At 45.7% G+C, this 14,588-nt stretch overlaps 1 protein-coding gene across 1 annotated transcript in view; it reads left to right on the top strand.

The window, feature by feature from the left end:
- Positions 1–594: 594 nt before the first annotated feature.
- Positions 595–14,588, top strand: part of SAXO1 (stabilizer of axonemal microtubules 1) — a 31,184-nt gene continuing 17,190 nt past the window's right edge. The window contains exons 1-2 of the mRNA XM_036261991.1: positions 595–771; positions 9,655–9,857. Coding sequence (XP_036117884.1) covers positions 749–771; positions 9,655–9,857 — 226 coding nt within the window. The 5' untranslated portion in view covers positions 595–748. The remainder of the gene's footprint in view (positions 772–9,654; positions 9,858–14,588) is intronic.

Genomic DNA, 14,588 nt, shown 5'->3' with positions numbered 1-14,588 from the left:
ACAGGGCTCAGGGCCACAGCCTTGACCTGTTGTCAGGGAAGTAGTTCAACAAGAAGTAGGGCATGCGTAGTGGCTGAGCATCAGCACTGCTTGTGTGTAATTTTATGATCCAAGAAATTCTGATAATTAACCAGTTGCAATTATAGTTCATTAAAAAAATTTCTGGTGACTTGACCTAGTTCAGTAGAGAAAAAGAAGGATAACATTTCTGTTTTCAGTGACATGGTTTTATAATCCGGGTCACGTTATCAAACTAGATATAATCTTTTTTTTTTTTTTTTAAATTTTTTTTTTTTATCCTAACCCGAGGACATTTTTCCATTTTTTGTTTAGGTAGAGTGGGAGGGAGAGAGAGGAAGAGAGAGAGAGAAACATCGATGTGAAAGGAACACATCGAGTGGCTGCCACCCGCACGACTGACCAGGGCCGGGGACAAACTGCAACCGAGGTACATGCCCTTAGCGGGAACCGAACCCAGGTCTCTCAGGACCGTAGGCCGACGCTTCAACCGCTGAGCCAAACCGGCCAGGGCTCAAACTAGATATAATCTTATCAAGAAGGTAGCCAACCTAATTTCATGTGTTTTTACAGGCGGCATCATTGTCCACATCTCCCTACCAAGATTTACGATAAAACAGAGAAACCATGTCTTCTCTCCGAATACACCGAGAACTACCCTCTCTATCACTCGTACCTGCCCAGAGAGTCCTTCAAGCCCAAGCGGGAGTACCAGAAAGGGTCCGTACCAATGGAAGGCCTGACCACATCGAGGTGAGGGCAGGGTATGAATGCATGAGCGCACAGCGCTGATGGAGTAAAGTGCGAGGCTAACGAACAATATGAATGTAACAATCAGTACCGCATTAGTGTGCGGTCTCAACATATGCTGTTAAAGTCTTAATGTTAATTTGCTGTGTCTCTGAAAGAGCATCCTGCATGGATTATTACCCTGTTCAATTTTTCCCAATCTCCTCTTAAAGAGAAAGGATTCTCATGTAGAGGGTGGGGAAGAAGGGAAGAAAAAGACTAAATTGATCTTTATGAAAAGATTTGGAGGTTGAAGTAATAAAGGGATGGAAAGGGGGGGATGTTGCTGAGAAAGGAGTTTCGCGCTTTGGCAGCTAAGCTCCAGGGCGGCTCTGGTGGCGGCAGTGCTGTTGGTGGTGATGAAAGAGACTTGGATAATAGAGGGCTTTTTATGAAACTATGCTATAGATTTTGAATTGAGGTCCCCTTGAATGTTCTTCAAGAATATGAACAAGGGATATTTCCTTTTAAATTACTCTTGCCTTATAAACGCTGATTCTTTAGATGCAGTTTTGTGTGGAGACTGAACCACCAGGCTCAGTGTATTTGGATTGCAGAGGTATCTGTATGGAGGGGGTGGGGGAAAGCAATTAATCTCAGGATCGTTCTACTTGTTGCAACACTCTTAACAGAATCTGCCATTGACAACTCAGTTGCCACCAGGTGATAATTTGCGACTGGTGACTCAATGGAGTAGAAACATCTTTAAAAAAAAATTTTTTTTTTATTGATTTTTTAGAGAGAGAGATAGAAACATCGATGAGAGAACATTGACTGTCCGTCTCCTGCATGCCCCCCACTGGGGATCCGGCCCACAACCTGGGCATGTGCCCTGATTGGGAATTGAACCGGCGATCTCATGGTACATGGGTCGACGCTCAACCACTGAGCCACGCTGGCCGGGCAGAGTAGAGACATCTTTGAGTGCTGTTGGGCAGCGTTTCAGATTGTATAGCTCAGTCCCAGGTGAGCCCTGAAAGGTGGACACATTCATGGCCTGTGCCTTGCCTCATTGTCACAGGATTGCTGGGAGGTGGAGATGAAGCGGTTCCAGCGTGGTGGCTGCACATTACAGGTGCTCAAGGCCTGGTGCTGTCCTCCCTGTGCCTCATAACTTTATGATTTTGCAGTAAAGCTTCCAGATGACCCAGCAGAACAGCTCTAATTCATTCTGTCCCCAGGTTGCCCCAGGATAGGCCTGGAAACATCCTCTGTTGAGATTGTGTGTTGGAGGCGTACGTAGTGTTCCTACTAAAAGCTACTATCTTTTAGATGCAAAGAAAGAAGTCTATGTCTGGGTTATGGGGCAGAAAAGACCCACAGGGGAGAAGGGAGAAATGCAGTTAAAGGATTTTCAAATTTGGTGGGAACCACTGGATGGAACAGCTTGACAATGGGAGGGAGTTGAGTGCCTTGTTTGATGCTTGACTTGAATCAGCTCACTTTTATGCTAAGGTTTCTGGGTCCCTCTTGAAATAAATTATAATTCACACAACCTGTTTTTTAGCCTATGACTTATTAAACAATATGAACCTTAAGGTTGAAGCTTCATCTTACCAAGAAAAAAAAAAGTTTCTAAGAGTCTAAAGACCACAACAAGAGATGTGGACCTTTCTAGAGCATTGCTTTTCCTTTTAAGAAACCTTGGTCAAGCCCGGCTGGTGTGGCTCAGTGGTTGAGCGTCAACTCATGCACCAAGAGGTTGCTGGTTCGATTCCTGGTCAGGGCACATGCCCAGGTTGTGGACCTGATCCCCAGTGGGGGGCATGCAGGAGGCGGCCAGTCAATGTTCTCATTGATGTTACTCTCTCTCTCTCCCTCACCTTTCCTCTCTCTCTCTAAAAAATCAATAAAGAAAAACAAAAAACAAACAAAAAAAAACTGGTCAACACAAATTAAGAGTCCTTGGCATATGCATTAGAGACGTGTAATTGGTAGTAAAGGATACATTTGTATGGAGGAGGGGCGTGCACACACCACACACAGCCTCCGGATGCTGGTCTTCTCCTCTGTTTACACCCAATCTGCAGGAAATGTCAAGCACAGCGCAGTTCAGGAATCTGTTTCATGTCCTGGAAATACAGAAAAGGGTCCGAGGCTTGTGTGTTGAGGAATGCTTTCTGTTTGCTGCCCGCAAGTTTAGGACAATGAGGATGAACCCTGTCTCTGGGGCAGGAGTCCTGCTTGGTCACCTGGCTCTGAGCCCCCAGACGGAGCTCCACAGGCCCTCCACCTCCTGATGGTGCTTTGCAAAACACAAACTCCTCCTCTGACCTGTCCTAAATGATCCTTGCCTCATGTCATTTACAATCAACATATCACCCAGAAGGCCCCTCTGTTCTGGCCAGAGCTGGAGTAACAATATTCATGTCAAAACGTGGCCAAAGTGGAGGAATGCAGAAACCGAAAGAATTTCCAAAACAAGTTAATGATCATAGAGGCCTTGAGAAGGGGGAGGATCAAGTTTACTCATGGGAAGGAAAAAGCAGAAATACTCTCTCTTGTCCTTTACTTTCCTCCCCAGAAAGAGCACTAAGGGAGAAATAAGCAGGGGACATCTCTTCTCTCCCCTGAATCTCATTTACTCGTTTCTCAGCCCTGTGCCTTCCACGCTGGGCACTAGTGTTCATAGACCAAGAACAAAACTATGGCCCTCTCAGGATGCTGTTTTTGAGTTTAAATGCGTTTTTATTGCGATAAATCAACAGAAATCAAGATTTTACCAATCATGTTTTCTGAACCTTATAAACTCAGCGGGGACTCAGATTCAGGTATGTGCACACACACAAAACCATCCCTATCGAGGAATGTAGAGACGCTGTTATCTGGGTGCCCACCAGAGGCTTCTGCAGGAAGGAATGGGTCAGCCCTGTGTCTGCACACCCCGGTGTCTGCATGATTGTTACCCTCTGCCCTTAGGACCCTTGTTACCAGAATGTCCCACCCACGTCCCTATTTAAAGACTGACCTGGCTTGGTTTCTGAGGTTGGCTGGGAGGCTGCCACCTGCTGCATGATAAAGTCATGTGGCCCAGGGCTTGGCTGGGTTTGGTGATGAAGCCCAGACACAAAAAAACACCTGGTGTCTGGAAAGGTTATCATCCCAGCATGAGGCGTGAGTGCAGCTGCACACAACCCTTACTGACTGTAAATCTCGGATTTACAGCAGGTGCCAGACGGACAATGCCTGTGATTCTCAGCCCTCCTCAGCACACAGCTTTCTGGGACAATGCCTGTTATTCTCAGCCCTCCTCAGTACACAGCTTTCTGGGACAATGCCTGTGATTCTCAGCCCTCCTCAGCACACAGCTTTCTGGGACAATGCCTGTTATTCTCAGCCCTCCTCAGTACACAGCTTTCTGGGACAATGCCTGTGATTCTCAGCCCTCCTCAGCACACAGCTTTCTGGGACAATGCCTGTGATTCTCAGCCCTCCTCAGCACACAGCTTTCTGGGACAATGCCTGTGATTCTCAGCCCTCCTCAGTACACAGCTTTCTGGGACAATGTCTGTGATTCTCAGCCCTCCTCAGTACACAGCTTTCTGGGACAATGCCTGTGATTCTCAGCCCTCCTCAGTACACAGCTTTCTGGGACAATGCCTGTGATTCTCAGCCCTCCTCAGTACACAGCTTTCTGGGACAATGTCTGTGATTCTCAGCCCTCCTCAGTACACAGCTTTCTGGGACAATGCCTGTGATTCTCAGTCCTCCTCAGCACACAGCTTTCTGGGACAATGTCTGTGATTCTCAGCCCTCCTCAGTACACAGCTTTCTGGGACAATGCCTGTGATTCTCAGCCCTCCTCAGTACACAGCTTTCTGGGACAATGCCTGTGATTCTCAGCCCTCCTCAGTACACAGCTTTCTGGGACAATGCCTGTGATTCTCAGCCCTCCTCAGCACACAGCTTTCTGGGACAATGCCTGTGATTCTCAGCCCTCCTCAGTACACAGCTTTCTGGGACAATGCCTGTGATTCTCAGCCCTCCTCAGCACACAGCTTTCTGGGACAATGCCTGTGATTCTCAGCCCTCCTCAGTACACAGCTTTCTGGGACAATGCCTGTGATTCTCAGCCCTCCTCAGTACACAGCTTTCCTGCAGGCCTGGGTAATTCTTTCACATAGGCTCTGCCTTTGGTTCAGATAGACGTGAGATCAATTTATGAAGAAGAGAGAGGCTTGTACTTCAAGCCTCACTTCCCCATAGGCATGTCATTCTGGAAAACACTCGGGCCCCAGTTTGTGACATTATTTCTGTTAGCTAAGCCAGATGCTTTAAGATGGGCAAAGTGGATAGCCTCACAGGATAGCTGGTGTTAGACCTTTACTCTAAAGGGTGAATTGAAGATGCACATGTGTGTGGGGAGACGGCATTAGAGTCAGACTTGATGGGTTTGGTGGAAGTGCAGAGGGCAGGAGGTTGGCAGCATGGATTTCTTTTGTTTATTGACAAAACTCTTGGGTAAACTAAGGAGACTAAGGGAGGCAAGTGCCAAAAGAGAAAAGGCATTTGGTATCCTCTTCAAAAGCCAGAAAAGTAGCAAGAAAATTGATAGTGGGCTTAAGTCTTTCCCTACCATTGAATTTTACACATTTTTTGTTCAAATACATACTTGGCTTTCTACTTAGAGCTATACCTCAGGGCACAGACTCACTCCCCTTTATATACTGGGCCTGAGAATGAATGAAAACGTGCAGGAAAGGTCTCAGCACTAGACTTGCCTGAGCAGTTTCAGAGCCTTTGATGTTGTGTGTCTTTGATTAAATTTGTGGATAATTTACCCATTCTTTCTTCAAGTACTTATTTATTTCTGTCTCTGTTCATTTCTTTCCCCCAGTCTTTTTTTTTCTCTTTGTTCTTCAGAATAGATATTGTCTATTCATCTATTTTCAAGTTTACTGACTCTTTCCTCCACCTCCATTCTGATACTAAGCCCATCCAGTGAATGTTTTATTTCAGACATTGTATTTTTCAGTTTTAGAATCTACATTCAGTTCTTTTTATTTGGTTACTGTTTGTCTTCCATGGTTTCCTTTTAATTTATTATGACCCATTTTGCTGTTTGTAATTGAGCATAGTTAAATAGCTGCTTTAATTCTAACATCTGGGTCTGCTTGGGGTTGGTCTTCATGATTATCTTTTTCTTTCTTGAGAGTGGGTCACATTGGTGTGCCAAGTAATTTTGGATCGATCCTGTACATTGTTGATGTTATATAGTGGATGTAGTGGAGACTAGATTTGTCTACATTCCTCTGAAGAGGATTTTTTTTGGTGGCGGTTTCAGAGAGATAGGAGGTAACTTGACTGGGCTGAACGTGCAAACAGTGCCTCTGGTGGCAGCTCAGATCTCAGCTCGGCTCTTCACCTTCAGCCCTGTAGCTTGCAGGCCGGCATGCAGGCGAGGTCAGCCAGAGGTCCGGGCCCAGTGGAGGGAATTTGAGACTTCTGGTCTCTGGTTCTCTCCTTTCAGGATTCCTTCTTCACTTTCTGGTCCCTGTGGTTGCCTCAGAATTTGGTCCTCTGGTTCTTCAGTCAAGAAAGAAGAGTTGCTCTAGTTCCATTTTCGCTGCCTTACCTGGCACACGCGGAATCTGCCTTCAGACCGGAAGCCTTGAATCAAAGTGGAAGCGTGCACAGAGCTCCCCGTGCCCTGCCCTGTTCCAGCCCGGATTCTGCTCTAGGGTCTGTCTGCCTTGGTTGCTCTTCAGTGCTTATAGGTGGTTGTTTTTATATTTTGTCCAGAGTTTTTGTGAAGTAGTGACAAATGTTAGCCTCAGCTTTAGTGAGGGTTGAGGTGATGAGTGTTGTAACCCAGGAGATCGACCAAACTCAGACGCCGAGATGGGGTTTAATAAAAGGAGTTTATTGAGCTAAGTCCGCAGGCACCTGCAGTATGTCCCACACAGGAATAGCTGTGGCCCCGGAGAGCTAAAATGGCTCCTTTTTATAGGATTTTGTAAGGGGGGGTGCTACGTGTAAGCAAGCATGTTACAGAAGCGGAATTTAGCAGTTAGTTAATTACCTGTTACTCAGTTTCCCAGACATCTCAAAGGTCAAGATGTTTTCAATAGATTATCCCTGGTGCTGCCCAGGATTACTCAAGGGTTAGTTATTACCCCAGGGTTAGCGATTACTTAGGGATTAGTTAGTGAAGAATGTTCTTCAGTAAATGAGTAAACTGACAACCCCTTTGATTGTCGTGAAGGCTTCTGGGGGTTTGGGTCAATGGCACTGAGTTATAACATGAGCAAGTAGAGCAGGAGACAGGTACTATATAACCTGGATCCTGGAGGCAGGGGCTTGGAATCCCATTTTCACAGTGAAGGTGAGGAGGGCTCAGTCTGTTCTCATCAGCATCAGTGACAGAAATGAAGCCTTTTGGACCAGCCTAGGGACCTTTCTCAGTGTGCCGGGATGGACTCCCTAGCCTGCCTGAGATGGCATAATGGTTTCCTTAGAGGGTGCCTTTTAACCCTGGGGAATTTTAGAATTGCGTGTGGAAGTAATGAAATCAAATCGATGGACGGACAGAGCAAACCCCATAGGGGCGATTGAAAGAGAAAACAGATCAAATCATAAGGAGTAAGTATCTCAGAAGCCAAGCGAAACATTATTAAAAAATGAATGAGGGGCCCTAGCCAATTTGGCTCAGCAGTTACAGCATCGGCCCATGGACCAAAGAGGCTTAGGTTCGTTTCCTGGTCAAGGGCACTTACCTCAGTTGTGATTTGGTCCCTGGCCCTGGTCGAGGTCATGCAGGAGGCAACCAGTGATGTATCTCTCTCACATCGATGTTTCTCTCCTCCTTCTCTCTCTCTCTCCCTCCTTCCCTACTACTCTATGTGAAGAAAAATGGAAAAGTATCCTTGAGTGAGGATTAAAAGAAAAACTGACAGAAAGAAGCCAGTAGGAGGCCAGGGCCCTCACTCCTATTTCGCTGCTGCAGTTGGTTTAGTATTAAGCGGACACTGGCAGGAGCTATGTGAAGAAGGGTGCAGGGGTGGGACTGGTCTTTGGGTTCTTGTTTAGCCTGCTCCTTCCATATCCCCAATTTACACACAGCCTCAGGTCACTCAGCTTCCTCTTGCTGTTTGCCAACATGGAGCCCTTGGGGAGGGAGCTCTGGCTGAAGACCTGTCACTGCTGCCGAGATATATTTTTAAATCTACCCAGAGGGTGTTACTGGGAGTTCAACTGGAGCATCTCCCATTTCCTCCTCAGAGCCCTAGGGAGACTAATTCTCCTGCTTCCTAACTCCCTCCCCCATCCCTCCAAGCATTTTCAGACCTGGCTTTAGGTTTATGGACAACCATGTGTATAATTCATGCAAGACAGGTTACAGTGGAGCGTGTTACCTTTGCTAGTCAAGCGTGGCTCGGTAATGCTGCTCCAGATTTCGGCCGGGAAGTAGGTTTTATTGGTATTTGGGCCTGATGTTTTCCTGTCCGGAAACCTGCCCTCTCCCTTGGCGAGGCTGTTTTGGCAAGCACCGTCAGGGAAAATCTACCTTCCCCTTGTCCAGTTTAATAAATGGGTTCCAGGCAAAACCAGGCTGTTGTGTAAAGCAGACGCCCTTGGGGAGAAATGTTTGCTTAGGAGAGTTTGCATGGAGACTTAATTGGAAGTCGGGACTGCCCTGGTGGGTCTGGAAGCCCAAGCCAAGCCCTGGTGTTGCTAGGGTGGTTCCCGGTAGTGGTGCATTGACCTCTTTGGCCTCTGTAACTGTGGGATGCTTAGGGACTTAGGGTATGGAGTGCTTCCTATTCAGTGAAGACTCGCATGATTTTTTTTTCTTTCTTTTTTGTTAATCCTCACCTGAGGATATGTTTCCACTAATTATTAGGTAGAGTGGGAGGGAAGGAGAGGAACAGAGAGAGGGAGAGTAATATTGACGTGAGAGAGAGTGATTGGTTGCCTCCCGTATGACCCTGACCGGGTTGGGGATCGAACTTGCAACCCAGGTACATGCCTTTGACCTGGAACAATGCAAAACTCTTCTGTCCGTAGGGGCCACACTCTAACCGAGGGGCCACACCAGCCAGGGCCCATCATGCTTTTTCTATCACGTTGTTTTCATAGTCCCTGAAATAATGGGGGCACTGATGCCCGGGAGCCGAGCAATGAAAGTCTCGGCGTCTCCATTTGTTGTGCTGTTCTGCCCTTCTGGGCTTTCTGTAGGGTCAAGTAGAGGGAGGAGATAAATATTATCAGGAGAAGCGACAGGAGCACCAAGAAGAAAGTGGTGGTACCTGAAAAATAGAAGTTGGCTCCACAGTGAGGGGTTGGAGGGAAGGCAGGCTGAACGAGCAGGCACAGGAGAGGCCTCGCGGTGGTCCAGGTGGCTGGAGTGGAAAGTGGGCGGGGAGGTGGGGGATGAGGTCCGGAGTAAGGCAGGGCAGGGGCAGGGCCGCCAAAGCATGCAAACCACGCGAGCAAGTCGGGCTTTATCTGGAAGAGTTTTTAAGCTGGGGAGTGAAATGATCTAATTTTCATTTTAGGGGGCTTATTGTGGCTGCAGTAAGGGGATTGGAGTAGAAGTGGCAGGGACTCGGCAGGAAGCCCTGATCCGAGTGAGAACTGGTCAGCGTCTGAACCGTGGAGGGAAGGCAGACCGATGGGGTGGCGGCCCGGCTGGTGAATGGTTGTCTGGATCCAGGGTGGTGTCCAGGGTGACTGGGTGAGAAGGGAATGGTGGTGTCTTTCTCGAAAGACAGAGAAGGAAGAGCAGTTAGGGGGATGGAGTAGAAGACACGTCTTTGCAGACATTTGTAGGATCGGGTTGAGTGGAAACCATGAACTGTGTTTCGAGCCAACAGCACCAATGGCATGGGCTTATTTTCATTACAGGAGAGATTTTGGACCTCACAAAATGTTACCAGTGAAGATGTACCAGCCTGACCAGTTTGTCCCAAGTGAAGAGGATATGGATTTGCTCACGACTTATAAACAAGATTACAACCCCTATTCTGTCTGTCGAGTGGACCCCATCAAACCTCGGGACAGTAAATATCCCTGTGGTGACAAGATGGAGTGTCTGCCTACTTACAAAGGTGGGAGGGGCAGTTTGGGGGAGGGGCAGCTTGGGGGAGGGAGAGGCTGAGCCTGTTTGCAGGACAGGAGATGTTTTATGTACACACTCCCTTAGTGCTGGGCAAACAACTTCCTGTGGGCCAGATCGGGCCTGCAGCCTGGTTTTGTACAGCTGGGGAACTAAGAGCGGTTTTTAAAATCAAAAGACGGTTTCAGAACATGTGAAAATGATACAGTTTTTGAAGCTGGTTATTCATCAGTATGTTTTGTTGGAACACAGCCACACTTGTTCATTTACACATTATCTGTGGCTACCTTTGTGCTACAGCGCAAAGCTGAGGAGCTGAGACAGACTGCATGGTGTCAAAGCCTAAGATATTTCTCCTCTTCCCTTTTATAGAAGGTATTTGCAATGCCCGCGTTAGCTTGCTGTGGAAACCCTACACTGGGGAACGATTTCAGTCGAGTGATTAATTTATTCATCAATTAAAAAAATTATGGAAATATAACATACAGACAGAAAAATATTCAAATCATAATTATACAGACCAATGAATTTTTATAAACTCTATTTAACAAGTATTTGTTTTCCTAGTTATAATTTATTTGTTTAATTTTATTTTTTAATTACAGTTTAATTCAATATTACTTTGTATTAGTTTCAGGTGTACACTATATTGGTTAAACAGTCATATACTTTTGTGTTCCCACTGGTATTTCTAGTACCCGTCTGGCACCGTACATCATTATTACAATATTATTGACTATATTTTCTAGGCTGTACTTTACATCCCCATGACTGTTTGGTAAGTACCAATTTTTAATTTACCTTTTTAATCCCTTCACCTTTTTTACCCAAGTCCCCTGACACCTGTCCCCTCTGGCAATGTATGTTCTTTGTGTCTATGAGTCTGTTTCAATTTTGTTTCATTTATTTTGTTCTTTAGATTACACATGTAAGTAAAATCATATGGTATTTATCTTTCTCTGAATTACTTATTTCACAGCATAATACTCTCTAGGTCCATCAATTCTGGTGCAAATGGTAAGATTTTGTTTTTTTATGACTAATATTCCATTGTGTATATGTTCCACAACATATTTATCCACGTGTCTACTGAAGGGCACTTGGGTTGCTTCCATAGTTTGGCTATTGTAAATAATGCTGCAACGAACATAAGGGTAAATATATTCTTTTGAATTAGTGTTTTGGGTTTCTTCAGATATATACCTGGCTGTAGAATCACTGGGTCATAAGGAAGTTCCATTTTTAATTTTTTGAGGACCTTCCATACTGTTTTCCATAGTGGCTGCACCAGTCTGCGTTCCCACCAGCAGTGCACGAGGGTTCTCTTTTCTCCACATCCTTCCCTACTCTTGTTGTTTGTTGATTTATTGATGGTAGCCATTCTGACAGGTGTGAGATGATAGCTCATTTGGTTTTATTGTATTTATTACTATTATTTTTGTTAATCCTCACCTGAGGATATTTTTTTCTATTTGTTTTTTTAGACAGAGTGGAAGGGAGGGAGGGAAGAAGGGAGAGAAACATTGAAGTGAGGAGAGACACATCAACTAGTTGTCTTGTGCACAACCCCAACTGTGGCTGGGGATCAAACCTGCAACCCAGGCATGTGCCCTTGACTGGGAATCTAACCCTCAACTCTTCTATCTATAGGCTGACACTAACTGCTGAGCCAAACCAGTCAGGACTCATTGTGGTTTTAATTTGCATCTCTGACAATTAGTGATGTTGAACATCTTTTCATATGTCTGTTGGCTAACTTTGTCGTTTTTGGAGAAATGTCTTTTTAAATTAGATTGTTTGCTTTTATTTTTTTATTTTTTTGATGTTGAGCTGTGTGAGTTCCTTATAAATTTTGGATAGTAACCCCTTATTGGATGTATTGTTGGCAAATATCTTCTCCCATTCAGTAGGCTGTCTTTCTGTTTTGTTAATGGTTTTCTTTGTTGTGCACAGACATGTGAATTTAACTGAACACATCCATGAAAACAGCACCCAGATCAAGAAATATAACATTGATACTCCCATCCAGTCACCCTCCTCACCCAGGATAGTATCATTATGCTATTTTTTTTTAAGATTTTAAAAATTGATTATTAGAGTGAGAGGAAGAAAGGGGGAGGAAGGGAAGGAGAGAGAGAGAGCATGTGAATGAGCAAGCAAGTGAGAGTGTGTGCATGCGATGTGAGAGAAACATCGATCGGCTGCCTCCTGCACACCCCTTACGGGGATCAAGCCTGAAACTGGGGCATCTGTCCTAGATGGGAATAGAATGGGCAACCTTTCATTCTATGGGACGATGTTCAACAAACTCAGCCATACCGACCAGGACATTATGCTGACTTTTAACACCATAAATTAGTTTAGCCAGTTTTGAATTTTATATGAATGGCATTGATTCATTCTTTATTGAGCATCTACTACATGCATCTTAGGCATGGCAAGAGGAACTGTGAAGGAAGGAACGTAACCTTCTGTGACTTTTGAGTCTGGTAGGGACACAGGACATAGAGTCGTATGTGTGGTGCAAGCAATGTAGCAGTTCCTCTGTGGAGCACAAGTCACAGGCTGAGATCATGGGAATGGAGGCCAGGTTTATCAATAATTTTTCTGCTTATGATGCACATAGAAATACATGCTGAACTCTTCATGTAGAAGGTTTGTGGATCTTTAAATGACTGTGCTAATAGTTGCTTTTATGTAGTCAAGCCACTCAGGCAAGAGGAGGTCGGGGAGTTGCTGCAGCCAGAATCTTCTAGGAGCTCTCCTTCTATATTCTGGAAGACTTGGCCTGTGGCTGAGCTTCCCTGCGTCCCCAGGAACTGAACTTGGCCTCTTCAGCAGTCTAGTCTGTGCCTCTACCTTCTTATCATCACTGTCGTCCTTTTTCATAGCCATCTTCTGCCAAGCCACATTCTGGCTGTTGTCATACCCCGAGGTGGTTCTGCCTTGGTGCACCCCAACATGCAGACCTTCCGCTGCTTCCTGCTTACTCCCACCACGGCAGTTCTTGGCTTCATTAGGACCTCCAGGCCACTGATGCTTCAACCTTTCTTCTCACCATCAGCCCTGCCTGTGTCTGTCCCCCATGGGGCCTGTTATATTATTGTGGCCTGTCTTTTTACATGCTCTCTCTTCTTTTGTTGCTTCTTCCTAGTAAAGCCCCAATTCTGCCTTCTCTGTGTGTACACCTGGGCATACACCTGAGCATATCTCTTGTCTTGTCAGCTGTTATTCATTCTCCACAGAAAGGAACCAGGGGGTCTTTTAAAAATAGCAATCTGATCCGGCCTCTTCTCTGCTTAAAACTTCTCGAATAATTTTCCTGGTTCTGAGGATAAAATTCTAAACCTTTACCAACTCCCCTGATAGCTGGTGCCTCCGCCAGTGCCCCTTTGCTCCGCCATAGGACCTTCTTTCTGTTACTTCCCTCCATCTCTTTCTGTCTCAGGACATGTTGCACATGCTGTATCCTCTCTATAGAGCCCTCCTCCCCTGCCCTGTCTAGCACTTGTCCTTCAGTGAGCAGCGAGATGCCACACCCGTCAAGGCCTTTACGGACCTTCCCCCTACCGCTTGCCGGACTAGACACATCCTGTTCGATCCTCTAAGAGTGCCTCGTACTCTCCTGTTGCATTTTTTTGCTTAACATTTGTCTCATTGGCTAGACAGTAAGCTCCAAGAGGGCAAGGACCTATCTTTCTCTTTGCCAGCTACACCCAAGGCAGGCACCGTACTAGATGCTTTACGAAGGAGTCAGTAGTACCGGGTACATGGCCGTGGCACTCTTGTCTCCACAGGGCTCCTTCTCTCTTTTCATCCAGTTTTGACTGGAAGGCAAACAATGGGGCACCAGGGACACTGAGCAGGTGGGAAGGAGACCTAAAGCTGAAGTGAGCCCTTACCTCTGATGGGGGAGGGAGCAGACACTGGCAGCTACAAACTTCTTTCTCCCACACACTTTCTGTGGCCCTCCTGGATTTAGGAATCTTGGTGTAGTTAGAGGTTCTTTAGAGCAGCTGTGTCCCAGCTCAGTTCCCCTCCTCACCCTTCCCTCAGTGCAAGGAGAGGTCAGGAAGTGAGAAAGGCTCCTTGCTTACCTTAGGGGTTGGCAAGGGTGCAGTAGCCCATTGTCATTATTTGAAGGCAGTCCTCTCTTTCTTCTAGCAAAATACTCACTCAACACTCTCCCTCCCTCCCTCCTCCCCTCCCTCTCATATACATGCTTTAATCTGTCCTACCTCCAGTCCCACATTCCTCATCTTCTCCAAACAGTAACATCTAAAATTCCCCTCTGTGAACCAGAGAATAGTATGCCGCTGCTAAAACAAAATTGTGCCTGGCTTTTCCCTACTGATAAAGTTGAAATCAAGAAAACCCTATTTTCTTTTCCATTTCCCCCTTACCCTGAAATTCAGATTTAAAAACAAGCAAATTAGTATGTAGCCAAGGAAACATATTTATAGTTAGATTTGACTCATAGAGTTCCAGTTAGCAACTTATGTGTCTTAATAGTTTTTTGGAATAGTATATATTTACCATATTCTATTCATTTAAATGGTTTCTTTGTTCCATCACTCCTCTATCATATATAATGGCTCCCCAAACTGGGCCTTGAATGGTCAACATATGTATTTCCAGCATTAAGCACAGGGGATGACATTACAAAGGTGTGTTTAATGAGGAAATATATGAATGTGTGGTTCTGGACCACTGTTTACAAGGG

The sequence above is a fragment of the Molossus molossus genome, unplaced genomic scaffold (assembly GCF_014108415.1).
Source record: "Molossus molossus isolate mMolMol1 unplaced genomic scaffold, mMolMol1.p scaffold_m16_p_14, whole genome shotgun sequence".
In the NCBI taxonomy this organism is placed as follows: Eukaryota; Metazoa; Chordata; class Mammalia; order Chiroptera; family Molossidae; genus Molossus; species Molossus molossus.
Note: the sequence above shows the minus strand (reverse complement) of the source record. Positions and strands in the feature narration are given on the sequence as shown.